At 41.8% G+C, this 18,838-nt stretch overlaps 1 protein-coding gene across 4 annotated transcripts in view; it reads right to left on the bottom strand.

Annotated features, from left to right (window-relative positions):
• Positions 1–18,838, bottom strand: part of ABCA1 (ATP binding cassette subfamily A member 1) — a 91,947-nt gene that overhangs the window by 35,817 nt on the left and 37,292 nt on the right. For all 4 annotated transcript variants that reach the window (XM_021534836.3, XM_085565988.1, XM_085565987.1 and 1 more), the window contains 3 exons: positions 10,776–10,897; positions 6,596–6,787; positions 47–133 (listed from right to left, as the gene is read on the bottom strand). In XM_021534836.3, the coding sequence (XP_021390511.3) occupies positions 47–133; positions 6,596–6,787; positions 10,776–10,897 (401 nt within the window). The remainder of the gene's footprint in view (positions 1–46; positions 134–6,595; positions 6,788–10,775; positions 10,898–18,838) is intronic.

Below are 18,838 nucleotides of genomic sequence, written 5' to 3'. Positions count from 1 at the left end.
CTAAGATAGCAACCATGTGTTCTCCTGACACAAAGGCTTGTCTTACCTCTTTAACAAGCTTCCCAAAGCTCGCTCTCAAAGTTTCCACAGTTTCTGACAGATCCCACAAGGAGGAATTGAAAGAAAGTTGTCTCTGCAGGAAGAGAGAAAAGGAAACAAGAAGTTACTGTAAAGCACAAATAAAGAAATTAAACTCTTGTAAACATTCTTGCATCGAGCAGTTAGGACTGTTTACATTGGTGGGGAAGATGGAGCTGGCTTTCTGTGTAATGTTGAACTTAAAATACCATGGGCTTCTGCACCCTGCAATGTGATAGGATTGCCCCTTTCTCTTCTCACAGGCTAGGTACACAGATACCATAATCTGTATACCAAACCAAACCATACCAACAAAATGTTAAATGCATGCACATACATTTACACTGCAAAGAATGACTTGCATTCCAGGTCACAAAACAAGCACAGTCTACAGGACAGCATGAGAAATCCTCCAAGCCAGTGCTAAGGGGATGGAAAGTCAGTACAGGAGAGGAAAAGACAATTTGGTGGGCACAAGTCTTCAGTAAGACTACACAGACACAAAGATACTCAGATACAAAGGACCCCTACTGCAGTGCACATTATCACTAAAGTCCTCCCATCAGGCCTTGACGTTCTTTGTCCAAATCAAGGGTGTATTTTAAAACGGCTTCCAGGAAATAGCTGGCATTCACTGTCACCAAAGAGCAAGGCTGACAGGCTTCCAGAATTGGAAAGCATAGCTTTCAGGAAACTACTCGCTCTAGCAGGAAGTCACACTGAAAACAACTCCTTGGTTCCAATTGCTCTACATGTAACTGGTGGCCTGGAGCTTGGTTTTTGGGGCTATTTCCTTTTTATTCACATATCTGGATTATCTTGCATGGAAAACATTTGGGCACAATCCTTGTTTCAAGGGAATGATGATTAAAATAAACTCCTAATTTTTGTATTAGCAGCTCCATGTTGCAGCATTTGAAAGCATACTAAAGCTACAGCACTGCAACACACAGATGAACAGTCAAGGCCCTTGATTTTAGCACATATCTTTTGAGCTGAATCTCTTCCTTTTCACATCTTTCCTGGGGCAGTTTCTGGAAATAAAGCCTGGAGGTTTTCACTTGTTCTGCTTGATCTGCTGGAGACGAGTAAGACCTGGTCAGTGCCAGCTATTGTAAATGAGCACTCTTCTGGTGATCTGCTGGGATGTTTAAAACTCATTTTTTGACTGCACAGTTACTTTTTGCTCCAAAGCCAGTTTCAAATTCAGGGAGGATTCTCTAACCTCTATGGATCTGTACTAAATGCAGTCCTTAAAGTTTGGATAAATAAAAACATATCATATAGGTGAAAAGCACTTAAATATCCCACAGGCTTAGACCTTCAAGACATATTTCAAGAAATTTAGCCAGAAAATACCAAAGCTACTTATCTGCTCTACCACTACAACTTTAGCAGTAAGATGAGGTAGAAAGTTCCAGGTTCATGCATAACAAGAGATATGTTTGTTCAGCTCCATAAACCTCATCAATCACACAGATTTGGGTTCACTGCATTCAGAGGTGATTCAGGGGCACAGAGGATGAGGAAAAGTTTTCTGAAGATACTAATTGGTTCAGAACAGTGAAAAGTCAAAATCCAATTGCAAAGGATTAGTGAACATCCTCCTACTGACACACTGTTACAAAGTGCCATAAAAAATTCAGCACTACAAGGTAAAGTACATAGGGAAAAGACAGTTCTACCTTAAGATACTCCTTGTATGGCCCTGAATTAGCTAATGCCACTCAAAAAGACAGATCTTAGAAATACAGTGATAAAACAGACCAACATCAACATAAATCCACAATGCAATCCTGATTCTCAAGTCCTATGTGCAATTTTATCCTTTCATACCACAGCACCCTGACTTTTCTTTCCTAACAAATTCATATCACTTCAAGATCATTTCTCACCAGAACTTGCAATATGGAGGAAATTTTACTCTCTCTACCCCTCAAAACCCACTTAGGAACCCTCTCCTAAGTCATGACCAGAGACAATAACAAAAGATCAGTCACAAGGGCCAGTCTTCTTTGAACAGATGAACATGTCATTAATTTCCCTGTAATATACATCTTTGTAGTGACTCACTAAGTAGTTAATTATATTAATAAGAAACCTCTAGGTAGATCCAGGAAGACTGTTCCTACTGTGGGACTGTCTTTAGCAGGTATCCACACTACATCTAGGAGCTGGGGAGGGCATGACTCATTTACTGGAAATGTGCTGCAAAAACATCACCTGTCTGTTCTAGGCACACTGTGGAAAGACAAATATCTAGCAGGTTTTGAACACAACCTGCCCTCTACAATTACTATGGTAGTAGCTAACAAGTCACTAAATTTGTCTTTTGGGGCAGCCAACATCATAGTACTCTTGCAGTACTGAGCGCACTGAGGGGGACTCTGTGTGCTTGTATGGGCATGCTACAAGATTTACTCTAGTGACAAATACTTAAGATGGCTAGAGTTGAAGAAAAAGCCTTGAAAAGATTCACATGAGACTTATGGGGGACAGACAAATCTGATTTAACATACATGAGAATGCATGGGTTTGAAGAGTTGGGAAGTCAAAACATTCAGCCAAAATTCAGTCTGCATCATACAGCTGACTGTTTCTCCTTAATGAAGATGACTCTGCCACATTTGCTTTGAAATAGTTATTACAACTTTATACTGATCTTACCAGAAACTTTCCACTGGCCTCTGCAGAAAAATCACATGCTTTAAGTTTCTGCTCTTGTTTCCTGAAAGTGGAAGTCTCAAACCTCTGCTGCTTAAAAGGATGATATCATTGTGCTTAACTGAAAAAGCTCTCAAAAGACCAAAGAAAGCTACTAATTCAGTTGCAGCACATATTTACATTAGGAGACCTTTTCTAAAAACCATTTTGCAACTGCAATGCATTTATTGTCTAATACTTAGTTCATGCTGACCATTTGACAAAATACCACCCATATTACGGAGGGAGAAAGAAACAATTGGATTTTCATGTGCTCACCCACAGTCTTTCAAGGACCACTAGTGGACAAGCCACAGCATATTTATGGCTTATGACAGATCCATACCACTGGAAGTGAGTAAGGCAAAGCCCTTATTACACAGTGCTGTCTAAGAGATGAAATCCCACAGGAACAATGTGAATTATCATTTAACCTTTCCCTGCCAAATCACATTCAAAACTGGGGAGATTTGCAGAGGGCTATACAAACGGGTACTTCTATGATATAAGACAGTCAGAAATGTCCCACTGGACTGTGTGCCAATGGCTGGGAGCTTACTGCCATTGCTCTTGTTATCCTCCCCCAAACTGTGTAGTTCCTCTATGGGACAAGTGCTGGCCTACCACAAGGAGAAAGCCAGGAAGGAAATTTGCGTGCATGCAGTCATATGTAATATGCAGTCATATCTCAAACCAGCTTCTCCTGCCAGTCTCACTCAGCCAGTGCAAGGCAAGCCTCAAAAAGAGATCCTTATGTGTCCATAAGGAGCTTGTACAACATGTCCTATAGTATTGTTGGTCAAAAGGCTTCAGAGAATGGATGACGATTAAGACAAGGGCCATGGAATAGGGAATTTGACTTTTTGAAACACTTCTTCCATCCAGAGGAGTGAACACTCAGAGAAGAAGGAAAGTTGATCCTCCACCTTGATGCCCCATGATCACACTCAGATTTTTGGCTGGGTTTTGATCTGAACAGCCTGCCTCAAGCAGGTTCTTATCTGAAAAAGAGTAAGGACACTAACCTCCCTGCCATACCTCCATGAGCTTGGCTCTGTTTTTGCATCCTACAGAACAGGCTAAATTCAAGTAATACAAAAGATCAGCAATAGAGCTAGCATCCTAGTGTGAAAGCTTAGCTAGACGTTCTTGTTTTAACTGCATCACTGCCCTTTGGGCAGCACTCAGGATGTTCTGGATAGAACTGAGGAGCAGGTATGTAAAACATCTATGCTTTGCTTTTCTTTTTATAAAAACAGTGCTGTGACATTTAGAGGTCATGCATTTCCTCATGTATGCACTTTAATTTATTTTTTAAAACCTCGATCTGTCCATAATTTGCTAGTAATTACGGCATTTTTGAGAGCTACTCAGAACACTTAACATTTCCCAGAGGCTACAAATGCACACACATTTTAAGCCAGCAGAACTGAGTGTTATCATGAGGGTCTCAGCCCACAGACTCACTCCCTGATCATAGGGCTCTCAATCCTGCACTCTCCCCTTCATGTTTTAGCATAAATATTTGTGAAAACATACAATCAGGTCAATAACTTTTAATCAGGATCAATTCCATGATGACATTTACTGCATCATCTTGCAGAGGGAATAACAAAAAGGAATGCAGGCAGAAAAAAAAAACAAGAAAAAAGTCAGGCTAAGTCATAGGCATTAAGACATTTCAAGAAACAATAGCCACTTAACTTCCCAGATACCAGATTACAATTCAAGCCCTTGGTGTTGAATTTACAGAGCTCTTGCCCACAGTTGCAAGCCCATGTATTAACCTTCTTGTACTAAGAAGCTGCTTCTTCATAATCATAAAATAGTGCAACCAGTGAAGCCCATGTCCAATGACACAAGCTAAAAGTCTCCAAATTGCTGTTGCACCTGCATTTGACTTGGCCCTTACTTTGCTTACTGAAATGCCTTGCTGTGAAGTACATCAAAGGGATTCAGAAAAAAAATTAGTATACTGACAAATTGCTGGCATTGGTTTACAGACTCTGTAGTAGATACAGAGCATGCTATCTTCGGGTACATGTCCAAGATTTGACACACAATGCCTTCAATAAGCTGTGTCAAAAGCCTCCTTTGTTCATGAGCAGAAAGTTCCCTCTTTGCTCAAGGATGTTACTGCAGGTCAGGGCAGTTTTTAGCCTCTAAAGACACTAAGTTTCAAATGTGTTTTTTGTGATCCTACAGTTAATTAATCATTTTGTCAGGCCACATTGAAGCCAGTTAGTTTTTGTTTCACTCACTGATGCATTACAGCATCTTAACTACCGGGTACACTGTGACACATTTCTGAGGAAAACTGTGGACCTTTAGCAGACAACAATACACAGCAGGTTTAGAACTGCTGGGTTCTGGACTCCAGCTTTTTTCCTCTTGAAGACAAGATCATGAGCCAGCTTCTCAGAAGCCCCCCAAAACTGCACGTAATGTCTTAAATCTATACTGCTGTTGCCAAGGGGCACAAAGTGGCTTGTGTTTCCTTTCACCAACAAACAATATAGACCTAAGAACACAGACACTCAGCAGCTGCTTCTGTCAGCTAAGCTGCAGAAGCCTCCATAAATAAGAAAAGCAAGTCTGAGTCTCCACTGGGCCTAGAAAACCAATTCCAAGTGGTGCAATAGTGTTTCTGAATGGTTAAAAATAGCTATTTTCAACCCCCTCAGACTCCAAAATTCTAGCATCTTTGAATGGTTTAAAATAAAATATGCATATATGTGCATATACACATACAACTGAAGACAAGAAACAAGTTATAGCGAGTCCTCTCCAAACAACCCATCTCTGTTAAAATTTTAGTGCTGTTACCCCATCTCTTATTGCTTATGGTCTGTCTTTGCTCTTCCAGCAGCAAAGACAAAGTGCAGATGGAGGACACGTGCAAAACAGAAATGGAGCTGTGGAGAGAAGATGTCACTGACCACTACATAATGTGCAAAAGAGTAATATGATTCCAGGACTTGATAATAACTCTCTTTGACTGGGGACAAAGCCAAGCAACAAGTACATGACTGTGAATACTGAAAAGCTCATCAAATCTGAAAACTCACACAGTAGACAATAGAATATTTGTTTTAGTGGGTAACAGAGTTGGTTCTGTGGTCCTTTTTTCACTCTACTGTCATTTCCAGCATTGAATTCCTCAAACTTCCATATTTTAACAGATATTGCAGATCTGTAGCAAAACATCATTGGATTTTCCGAGATCCAAGTCTGGTCAGGCCTCCAGTCACCCTGAAAATAATGTATTTTCTTGAAGTTCAATGAATTCCTTCCCCAGTAGCCATTGCATTAGTTAATTTTTGAAATGGGACTTTAAAACTTGACTCTGCTTCATATGATTTAAATCTGCTTAAATGTTGTGGCCTGCCAGTGGCTAGAAATTTCTGTACTCAGTGGTCCCATGCTAAGAGCAGAGGGCTGTAGTTTTAGTGCTCAGCAAAAGCCAGGCTTATATTTGGGCTCATTCCAGCCAAGATACAACATTTGACTAAAACACAGAGACAACCAAGAGCCTGTTTGTTACTATGCAGCATAAAGACTTCCCTCTTGACAAACTGAACTGCAGACCACACACACTTATGCTGTGCAAGTAGCAGACTGAACAGGAAGGGTAAGAATGGTGGAAAGAAGCATGTTGTTCATGCCCCCATGACAAAGACCAACCATCTTTCTCCTTTCTAACTGCCTCTGAGCAGCTCTGGAAATGCAGGGATGAGCTCCGAGACTGAAAGACATGGAAAACATCACTGTGTCAATGACAGACTCTCACTGGTGGTGCGACCAGCGAACTCACCTGAAGAGGCTTCAAAGGATCCAGGTTAGCACGTAAGGCTTGCTCAGTTGCATGGAGTTTTTCCTTTGACAAGGTGCAAATGAAGGGTTCAGAGTCCATGGCTGCCGTGCGATTTTGGATCATTAGAAATTCAGATGACCTTGAGCCATTGCAGAGATCTCGCAGTCGCATTCGATAACCAGACACAATGACCTATGAAAGTGGGAAAAACATGTAAGCCTGCCTTCATCTAATTCTTCAACAAAAAAAATTGGTTATTGCACAGACAAAGCAAGCTATTCATAACATTTCCAGATAGAGGTGAGGGGGCATTCTTCTCTACAGGTTGAGCAGCCCTGATTCATATGCAACCCAGTTCCAAGAAAAACCCTTCCCTGCTTGGGAAGGGTTCTTCTCTCCAGAACATGGGAGAGAAGTCCTGGGGGAGGCAGGTTGCTCTTCACTCTCCCACAGATATGCACAAAGCAGCCATGATCCTATCCTCCACAGCAGCCATTTCCTCCAACCAAGGGTACATGCATTGCCTAATGCCCAGTCTTCTGGGAAATGAGCCACAGAGTAAAAAACAAGGCTTGTGACCAGACATAAGTCTGGCAAATCTATGTGAAGGGCAAAACCCCTATGTCCCAAACTACGTATCTGCCAGCCACATTTTCTATGCAGTAATGATTCAGAATCATCTCCCTTAACTCTGAAATATCTACTCACTAACTGCTGAGACAAACATTTTGCAGTGTTTTTGAGCAGATAATGTATCAGCAAAAAAAGTTATCTTACTGGCTGCAACACATGAGATAAGATCCCAGAGTGTTCCTTCACAGGCATATTTTTCTTAAGGTAATGGTTTCCTTAACAATAATGCTTCCTAATCCACATGCAATCACATTATTAACAAAATTGATAAAATCCCTCCGAGTTATCACCAGACTGTTTCAGACCTGATAAACAAATTCTTTTGGTTAAGGTCAGTTACCAATTTCATGTTTGCTGAACAACAAAGTCCAGTCCAAAAAGCTGTGTATTTCTCAAAGGTGACAAACAAGGAAAAATCCAGAATCTACTGTTGGAAAGAAACTTTTGTTTGCCTTGGGGCTAGACAGATAGAACCATTTTACTGTAAATGCACAGGTAACAAAGCCATAGACTTAATTTCTTCTGTCATTTCATAAGACTCGGTGTGCATTGCCCAACTTACAACAACAACTAAAGAGTACTGATCTACATTCCAGAAGAGTTAGTAGCTCCTGAACCAGGCTGGTAAATCTGAATTTTTTTGTCTGTCAAAACCAAAGTGGTATGCAAAATCTGGGGGGAAAAAGTGCATTACATTCAGTAAATAAGGAAAAGTAACTGACAGAAAAGAGAAGGGATTTTTAATGTAATACTCATGCAACCTTTAACTTTGGTCTGTATCCATATGCCAAAAATCATATCTTTAAATGCCAGATAGCTCTCAAATAAAAAAGATTTGCCTTTTGAAAATTTGGGATGCTTTTTTTTCTTGCCAGTGGAGATACTACTACAAGTGTTATAGCCATGCTGAAAAGGAGATATTTGTGGGGCACTGAAATAACACAAGCTTCCCTGGGTGGACATATAGAAAATCCAGTGTCTCCCAGTGCCCTGGCGTTCACTCACAAAAAATGAAGGTGATCAACCTGCCACCATTCAGAAAGTGTCCACCTCTTTCACCTAGATTTTATGCTCTTTTGGTGAGAAACTGCCCTTTTCAAGCACTGAAACCTTAGAAAAAACACTCTGCCTACCCACACTGAGTCTCACCAAGTCTGCAAGTTCTCTTGCAGTCATCTGAACCCATGGTGTCTTCAGCAGGCAAAAATACATCCTAAATGACAGGTTTAGTCCCCTAAGGACTCTGAAAATGCCAGGCTCATGCCTGAAAGTAGTCATAGGTAACTGTTCTGTCCTTATATGTAATATAATTCTCTCCTTGGGACTTTTCCTGCTCCATGAAATAGAGATTTGATCCAATCAGAATATGCACTAGCCATTAATATTTACTCTTCACTGATAGTCAATTCATCATGCTGGAGCACTGGCCCAGGACCTCACTGTGCCTTCAATTTTTCAGCGGGACAGGACCTATTCCTGCCTCCAAGCCACACAAGAGCTGTCTGGCCACACCTGGACAACAGCAGCATACCAAGCTTGATTACACAGCTGCCTGCCCACTGCTGACCCAGGCACCTTCCAAATCCCACACCCTTCTGAGCACAACCTGCCAGGACTGGAAAAACACAAGGAGGAGCCACTCAGCCCCAGGAAGCAACATGCCCATCAAGGCAAGGCTTTGGTTGCTTTTATCTGATTCCACTAATTTTAGTATGCGAGATACACAGCCCTGCTGGACATGCTGGAGTGCTGTCATTACAGTAACAACAGTGAACAATCCCATCTCCTTGGAGCCTTCAGTTCCTTACTTGATTGCACAGCAGAACTTCTGGCCTCACTGAATGACCCCAGGAAACCAACAGACTGCAGAAGCATGTTTTTGTTTTTGCTGTGAAAGGCTGGCATACTCTGGATAGGCCCTTTTACTGTATGAAATCTGAATGAAGCTGTGACCCACTCATTCAGAGACCTAACAAATACTGCCTATTAATACTGAAGTCATTAGGCAGCTCAGCAGTGAGGTCAGATCTTCAAGCCAGATCTCCAGCAAAATCAAAGACATCTGTTTTGTGAGTCAGATAAAGTCATTCAGCAAGAAGGGAGAGGTCTGCATCTCTAGCTACCATCTATATTAGAAAAGTGCTGACAGAAAATTTGGTGGGCCACTGCTCTGCTCCGCAGCTTAACATCCTGGTGCTCAGATTAGCTCTTCTTGCCATCCCTCAGCACAGAATGCTGTTATGACTTAGCAGCATCACTCCCAGCACTTTAGCAGAATCAGCTCAAGAATTACACAAGAACACAGCTTGAAGCATTCAAGGAAGAACAAGGTGACTGACCAGTCTTTCACCACCTTTCAGACACATTTTGTAGATAAAAGCTAAGCTTTGTTCTTCCTTCCATTTCCCTATACAATCAATACAGCACGGCAGTCACACAATGTACACTGAGGTTTCTTGCCTTTTTTGCCTGCTCTTTGAAAATATTTCTGCCTCTCCACTAGCTCAGTGAGAATGATAAGAATGCTGTTGCTGCAGTCTTCCTGTTACCCTCCCAGAATCATCTGTAGCATGATTCTGTCTTAATGTAATTAGTTTCAAGTAAAACCTGAAGACTTGCCGCCTAAAATGGGTAAAAAATTTTTCTCTGCTTTACATTTTTTTAGCGGAATGTATGCCTAACTTGAAGGATAACTTATCAAACTGTACTAAAACAGATGGCTTGAAAGAATTCACTGAAGAACAAGGCAATGTGTGCAAAGAGGGACAGCATCTATAACTACAGGAAAACAAAGACTAAAAGGACAATTAATCCATTCCACTTCAATGAAAAGATCTGATATGGAGTTAAGGATCAAAACAGATTTCTTCCTCCTTTTGTATACCATCTTTTGCATTCTTTCAAGAGAATCCTGGGTCTTCCTTTGAAGTCTGTTCTGACTTCTGCATTAAGAAAGGATGCTGGTGGACTAATTCATCAACCCTAGCAAAAAATGTGTTACAAATTTGACAATACCAGCCATCGCAAGACAAGGCTCTAGCCCACTGCCTATGTTTATGACTACAGTCACAGAGCACTCAGAATAGCAGGACTCTCATACTATGTAATTTACAATGTGTCTTTCTTGATGTGTTGGCCACAAACCTAAAAGTAGAGCTCCTTTTGCTGAACCGGAATGTAAGGCAGAGCAAGACCTAGAAGCCCTGCTCCAGCCCAAGCTGAGTGGCTGAAAACAATCAGAGCTAGCAGCTTAATGTTTTACTTTCATTTAAAATAAAAAAGAGGAAGGAAGAAATTCAGTTTAGCCTGAGGGTACTATTCTTTTATGCAGGTGAAAACATTTACTTATGGGTTCCCAGTGTCCTTTTACAACTTAAAATCAAATAAGACAGTAAATTGAGGGCAAGAGGGAAGACAGAAGCAGGGAATACATTTCCCTGTCTTTCCACAGCACCTAGCACAGAGGGGTCCAGCACTGTGGATCTTGGCATTACAGCTAAACAAACAATAGACAAGCATTATGTTAGGAGCTGAAAGTACTCTTTACCTGCTGGAGGTTGACCCCTGCATCCAGTAGCTCCTCTATGGCAGATGATGGCATGGACACATTATGATGGAGGAAGTCAGAGAATGTCTCATTGTCAACCAGGAAATCCCGAAGTTTCAAGTCTGGAAAATGACAAAACAAGCAAAATTCTGGTCACAGCAGAACCAAAAGGAAACTCACGTGAGAGCACTGAACAGGAAAAGTCAAGCTGACAAATAGGGGAGAGGGAATTACACAAACCATAGTGCAAAGGAAGAGGAGCTGCTGTGGCAGGCTTCAGAAATGTCAATCCATGTTGTCTTGGTCTCAAATAAAACCCCAAACCAACAACAAAAAAAGCAATCAACCTTCAAAAACAACTCCCATTAACACCATTACTTCATGTCAATTTGCTCATACATACACAAAAGCAAGGCACAGCACGTTGCTCCCCTTATCTGAAAGCTACTACAGCATTAGCACTTAATCCCAGTGTTATTACTGAACATGGGACTGAGCTGGTGCATGGACCACTAAGGGATTTACTAGCCTTTAGTTATATAAATTAACAGCTGATGTACTCTATCATTAATTTCAAAGTCTGACATAGGCAGACACACAGGTATGATATAGAATCACCAATCTCGGAAACAATCTCAGCTACTTGGAATCAAAAATACATTTACTACTTCTCAATCAGTATTCCAGTTCTTGAATTTGTGCCTACATCACAGCAAAGGGGAACCATCTGGAAATTATAATCCAAGCACACTACTGAAGTCCATAAAACTGGACCTTCAGAAGCTGATGCTGAGAGCTAACATTGGTTTGAGTTATTTTCTTGGGTTTTGTATGCTAGTTTGGTTTTTTGTGGTTTTTGTTGTTGTATTTGTTTGGTTTTGGTTTCTTTTTTTTGTGGTTTGGTTGGGGTTTTTTGGGGGTTTGTTTTTTTTTTTTTTTTTTGCATGGGGGGGTCAAGCAGTTTTAGTAGTTTTGGTCTGCTTTTTGTTGTTGCTGTTTCCTTTAAGAGAGAGAGAGGACAATTCTATCTCCACAATGCTTAAACAAGTGATGAGCAAAGCACCTAGGCCAGGAGGAGGTGACCAAGTCCTGTGGGATTTACCAGAGTGAAATTTCCAGACTGAGGTACAACAGCAAGCTAGCTGTCATGCTGTATTTTCTACTTTAGGGTTTGCTGCAACCCAGAGTAAATAGTAGAAAACAATGAGTTTAAAGAGGAAGTAATGATATGGAAGAACCAGGGGCTTGTACCTTTCCCCTCCTACAGGGGACAGCTGTAACACCTCCTCTGCAGGACGGGTTCTTGGATTAGACTCGGTTTTTTGTTTTGTTTGTTTGGGGTTTTTTTTGTTTGGTTTGTTTTGGGGTTAGTTTTGAGTTTGGGGTTTTTGTTTTGGTTTGATTTTTTTGTTTGTGTTTTGTTTTTTGGCTGTTTTTGTTTTTTTTTAAGAATTTATTTTACTGTTGTTTCGCTTTGGTTTAGCTTGGATAGGTGATACTGCCACTAATGGGCCCCATAAAGGAAAAGTCTGGTATGCACTCGGGGTGCCAGGGGAGGTGACAGGAGACCTGGTGGTCCGGGTGCCACTTCTGCCTCCCAGGCTGATCCTGCTGGAGGAGCAGGCGAGCGGAGGAACCACGCGCTCTGCTCCTGCGGCACGAAGTACACGGGGTTACTGACGGTCATTGCTCCTTCATCTACATATCCAGTTACAAATTCCCCGTTGCCTTTTTGTTCCACACGAAAAAGTCAATCACCCGCCTCAGCTGAGGCAAGGCGGAGGTTACTATGGGGCAAAAGCGTCTCCCTCGCCTTCCTCTCTCCCACACAGCAGGACCACTCATGAATACGTGGTGTGCAAACACCCCACTTGAACCCCGCGAGCAAAATCCACCATCACCTCCACTCCCTGCCCGGGAAAAGGCTGGGAAAAGATCTGGCTCCTGCAATAACATAAAACCGCCCTTCTCTCTTTCCAGCAGAGGCTAAAGCACCCTGCTTCACCGCAAGCAGAGGAAAAACTTCCCCCACCCTGATTCCTTGGTTACTTCCTACATGTGCCAAAATCCCTAAACACTTCTGCAGCTTGTTTATTTTTTGGTGAGATCATCAACTGTTCAGAAAGTCAGATGGACAAAGGGGGGCCTGACTGAAGGCACACTGGCATGCAGAGATCAGATGTTTGCAAGCTTTTAATTGAATCTGCCCCTACTTAAGATATTTTTCAAGCTTCTCTTAAAGGGCCACATGCCTTATGGAAAAAAAGAAAGGAAAAAAAAAAAGAGGTAGCCAAGCAATAATTCTTCCACTTTTCTGTTTCCTCAGCAATGTGTTGCTTTTTGGCTTGGGTAGTCAGTTTTATCTGGGTTTGGCTTTAAGGTTTTCTGCTATATGGAGGCATGATTTTCCTGGTTTGGGACATATTCTATAGGCAATTGCAGGAATGCAACCTGAACTGCACTAAGATTCCTGCTGACCTGCCTGTAATCATTAGGGGGAGTAACAAAGAGTTGTCATCTTTCACAGCTGTAATTAACCAGCCCAGCATTAGCAGAATATTTATCCCCTGCCTTTTGTGTCATGCCAAGCATTTTCAGATTCACTTAGCACTAGAATTTGCTGAAAATCAATGCTGTCTTCCAAGGAACTCCTACAAATGAAAGTTTTCATCATCATTTGGAGTGAACCATGAAGGAAATAGAACAAGGTTACCATAACTGTGGGGCAGTGTTTGGCTTCCAGACAGCTGCTGATGAAGCCATGATCACCAGCCAAGGCCACACATGAAAACTCTGCGACACCAAGGGACCAAATCCCAATACCACGATCCTGCCTGCAGTGCCCCAAGCACACAGCCAGTCTTTTGTACCATGCATTTTCTCCCCCACCCCATCTGGTCCTACTTCCAAGACTTGTGGGTCAGTGTCTTATGCAATCCCTCTCAGTTATGGAAGCATGACTAAAAGCTTGCACATGAAATGACAGAAAGCACCAAACACTGCAATGCATCTAAATTCTTCCTCTGGATACCTTAAAAGTCAAGATTTAACAGAGGTTTCCTCTTGAAAACAGTCTTTCCCACCCAAGATGACTGCTTGCCCACTAGGGCCTAAGGAAATAAAAGAGCATTACTTAGAAAAAACCCTCCAAAAATAGAAAATAAAAGAAACAGGCAAGTCTTCTGAAGGCTAATACCAAGGATACCTAATAATGCAAACACTTGGAGTGGAAGAATACATTTTACCACTGTGGGTCTGCTACTGCAATATTTTCCTGCCATAAAAATTTAGACATACTATCAAGTTACTCAAATACACGAGACAAAACTGCAGCTCAACTTGCATGTCTCCTCTCTTGCTTGAGAGTGGCCAAGCATCATTACAGTCAGCCACTGCAAGCTGGAGGGCACAGGACAAACTGGAGACCAATCTCTCCATGTACTTGACGTGGACATGGAGCCTTTCCTTGCCCTCCCCCTTCATCTTCAACCCAAGGGAGCTGCAGCCCTGCAGGCTCCCACACCCCTGGCACAGAGTTCATCCTCCTGGCTGAAACCAGAGGCCTCAGCAAGCAAGCCAAGTCCTAGGCACAAATAAGGAGATAAACTTGAGGTCAGACTGAACAAACATGCTCAAAAGACTGTCAAAACTGATGTGAACCATCTTGCTGATTCAGTGGTGGAATAGTCAGCAGAAATAATACTGAGACAGATTTTCACCATGGCAGATAAGTTTTGCAGTTTCAGTCCTGACATCAAGGGAGCAACAACAAAGAACAGACTTTTGCTTATAAACCATGAAAATAACCCCAAAACCAGCAGGTCTAGCAGGGCTGAAACACCTTGGTTGTAATTAGCTCCAGTTTGGGCACAGTATGGCAATGCAACAGGAGACCATCCCCATGCACATGAAACAAGCAGAAGAGATGTCTATATCCCATGTGCGATAGGGAGAAAGATCCTTTGCATGGCCACATAAGGAAGCTCCCAGCACAACTGAGAACTCCCAGAACTAAAGGTTTTGTGCCTTAAGCACAAGGTGTCCCATCCTCTCTGAACTCACCATCAGGATTAAACAATCATACACGGCAGCATTTCACGGGTATTGTTTTCACAGAAGGCACAGCTGTCCTTCATTTCCAACAGTTCAAGCACACCTTGGGGGCTGTCTTCTGGGCATCAAAACCAGAAACTCTTGGATGTTCATACCGCAGAGCATCTCCTACTGTAACACCATATTGCATCATATGATTTACATTTTATTGACAACCTAACCTTTTCCAGACCCTTCATGCCTGGGCACAGTAGTAGGCCAGTAGTCCCTGCTTAAGAATCAAATATTTGTGACAAAAAAACCCAAAAAACAAACAAACAAAAAGCCCCCCCAAAACAAACAACAACAAAAAACCCCCAAACCAAACAAAACAAAACATTCCCAAAATGTATTCAAAGAACTCAAGACAATCACATGAATTAGGGAAGAAAGACAACCTCTATGCTTGCTATATTACTGACTAAAATGAACATCAAAATAAAAATATGCATTATAAAAAATAGCAAATCAGCACTATGTGGGGGTCTCTGGTTCCATGCAGACCAGAGCTGAACACTGACTGTGCAGTGAAGGAAGATTCTGTGGTCTGAAAGCCACAGGGTTTTATTTTCCTCATTCCATAAACACATCCCCAGTTACTTTCAAAAGCTCAAAAGGGTGGTCAAAGTGGAATAAAAGCCATAGCTGAGTACTTTAATTTGCTGATCTTACTACAAGTATGATTGTAACAGGTCCCATAGTACTGGGAAGACCCATAGGCAAGTGAAAAAAGAGAAAAGCTTTTAGAGGCAGGTTATAGGACAAGACTCTATCACACTTCTCTCTTTTTTTTCTTTCACTGAGAAGCACAGAGGTCTCGTACTTTCCTCCAGAAACTTAATGGTGCAGTGGCTTTTAAAATTAAACAGCAGGGCAGGAAAACAGAACCCCACAGAAATTGTGCCTGTGTTTTTCATATCCTGAACACTGCATTCTGAAAATTAAAGGCATGCAAATGGAATTCAATGTTATCTCAATCCACTGTAGAGTACAAAGCTTACCAGGCTTCATGTTAATTTGTGGGGATTCTGTCCACAGGGTTTGTGCCCATCATCTTAAATATATCAGGTTTTCAGACACTTTAAAGCTACCAAGCTCAATGAAAACACTGTGACAGTCAGATCTACTTCCCAGTTTCACCTACCTTAACTCCCTATAAAAAAATGAATGAAGCAAAGGGGAGAAGTAGCTTCATACCTTAAGTTAATTCAGCAGCTATGAGGAAAGCAGGGCAATATGCCTGATCTATAGACATGGTTTTTTGTCATCAGGAGTCTTCTCTATAACAGATTAAACATGCATTCTTTATATCCACTGCAGTTGGGGAGACTTGCAAGCCTTTGGCTAAGCCTGTATTCATCATAGCCAAATATCAACACAACACAGAAGCTGGTATGAAATTCTGACCCTTATTTATTACCATAAAGATTGTTCATAGGGCAACCCAATTGTTTTTGTAACAGCAACTAGGTGTCACAGCAAGATGAAACAGTAAGATGAAGCATGAGACATTTTAGTTCATTCTTTAGCATCAGCAAGGTTCCACAAGTGCTCAAAGGAGACCCAAAAAGATAATTGGGTTCCCAGCTCAGCATCTGTCTCCACTAATTAACAGAAGGAGCATAGCAAGGAAGAATGCCAAGCAAGCAAACATGGTCCTTTCTTGTCCCTGTTCAAAGACTTCAGATTCACAGCTCCCCATGAAGGTAAAACTCCACTTCTACAGGAAGGGAAGGCACAGCTGGCTGTCATGTCTGTGCAAAACTGTGCCCAGGTGTGACTGGAGAACAAGGTCACAAGGCACGATAATCACACAAGCCTGCTTCACCCAGGACACTGCTGCTTCACTGATCACATTTCCAGCAACAGGAGATTTGGACACCCATAGAGGTGCTGAAGCTGAGACAAACAGCCGAAGTTCCAGCTCTAGCAGCTGAGAGCATTTACTGGTAGCACACGTGACCACTACAAACATTCTAGCTAGAATGTCTTTTAAGAAACCCTCACATGGTGAGATGACCAGGGCAGGCAAATCAAATGCTGCCACAGAATTACCTTGTACACTGGAAGTCTGTATTAATTTTTCATTATCTGGGAAGTATTCCTCTTGAATTGGTGACAGGTGCACTTGAACACCTGGACTGATTTTCATACTCATTACCTATCACTGTGATTTATCGACAAAAGATGTCTGAAGCTACTTCTCACAAAATTAAAAATGGGCTCTCAAATAATTTCAACAGCAGAACCAAACACTGAATGACTTGTAATTACATGACTATCCAGAGTAAATTGATCATCCAGAACAAACAGCAATCTCCTAATGGTGAACCATGCTACAGCACTGTACCAATGACCCTGATTGACAATGTGAAAAGCAAACTTTTTGCAGTGCTGGGCAAGGTAACAAGTTTTCATCTGCCTTCATTATACTCCTAACCTTGGACAACACATCCAAAAAGCATGATAAAGTAGTATTTTTTAAGATTTTTGGTCCTGATTTTTTTTAGCACTTACTATGTTTTAATTATTCTTTTCCTCTGGGGCAGCTTTCCCACTGTGAGGTGAGGACAGCTCTCAGAGCTGCCTGTGTACCTGTTAATGCTGGCAAGAGCTAAACTGGCTTTTGAAAAAGTTGGACAGCAATAATTTGATTTGTTTACAAAAAAATCAAGCAGCTCAGCAGGCCTGTTATGCAGAATCAACTAGTGTGAAAATAAAAGCCTAATTTGCTCACAGTCAAAGTGCTATTCCCTCTGCAGCCATGGCCTGACCTGTTTTACAGCAGGCTACAGCTCTCTGCACTGAAAGCCATCACACATCAAACAGTGCTGCCTCTGCAGACACTAGATAATACCAAAGTGAACACCCCATTAACCAGGGTCCATCATCTTCGTATATCTGCCATGCCAAATGGTGCTGTGAGTAAAGAGGAGGCAGCCTGCCATCCATCTCCAGCATCTAGAGTCACTCCTGAGAGAAAAGGAAATGCTGTGAAACAGGCCCAGGTCTTCCCTCTCATATCAGGACTACCTCTATTCTTCTCTAAGTCATGATTTTTGCTTGAAGAGCTTTAAATATAGTCCAGAACAATTACTCTGGCAGAAAGCACAGCTCTCAGCATGTACTGACACACACACATAAACCATTCCTCAGCTAGCCTTCATCGACTTCAGGCATGCAGAGCCCATTAAGCCAAGATCCCACCTCTGCCCTGCATGGGAAGCCAGCAGCAAACACGAGGCTAACACATCCCTTTGTGCAGCTGTTTTGTGCAAAAGCCATCAGGCCCTCTTTTGATATGACACACATGACAAGAGAAAGACTCTGCATCAGAAAACCAAGACACAAAGCACAGAGGCAAAATCCTCAGGCTGGTCACCACAGCCCTGCCAGCAAACACAGCCTGCAGAGCTCCTGCCTAAGGAGGGGCACACCCAACCACATCCCTAAACCCCACATTATGTCTCAGAACAGATATTCTTAAGACTTTGCCCGTTGCAAGGCAAATTCTGTTATCTGCACAGACAACCATGAAATAGAGTTTGCCAATGAAAAAAGCATAAAGAAATTATACAGCCATCTAACAGAGCAAAAAAATTAGCAGGCTTAGGACTTCACCCCAGGAATATGTATGCTTTCAGAAGTAAATTCTGAGCAGAGGTTCAAATTGTATGGCATTATAACTGGTTGAAAATTCTCCTGCTAATGTTCACAAAATGAGTACAAATTTTCTTAGCCTTTCAACTGGCTCATCAGTCACAGAGATGACAGATCAAAGATGTGAAAATATAAAATACTTCATTATTACAACAAAATTATTTTCAGGAGTGGTAAAGCAAACAAATTCAGGGATGGTATAAACTATGGAGAAGGCCCTCTAAAGATCAAACCCAGCTCAGGGCAAGATAGGTCCTTCTACAGAGGCAGGAAGTAATTCTTTGCTGTTAAGACTGGATTTTCACTGCACT

This window comes from Lonchura striata, chromosome Z (assembly GCF_050655825.1).
Source record: "Lonchura striata isolate lonStrDom1 chromosome Z, ASM5065582v1, whole genome shotgun sequence".
In the NCBI taxonomy this organism is placed as follows: domain Eukaryota; kingdom Metazoa; phylum Chordata; class Aves; order Passeriformes; family Estrildidae; genus Lonchura; species Lonchura striata.
The sequence above is the reverse complement of the archived record's forward strand: the minus strand, read 5'-3'. Positions and strand labels throughout refer to the sequence as shown.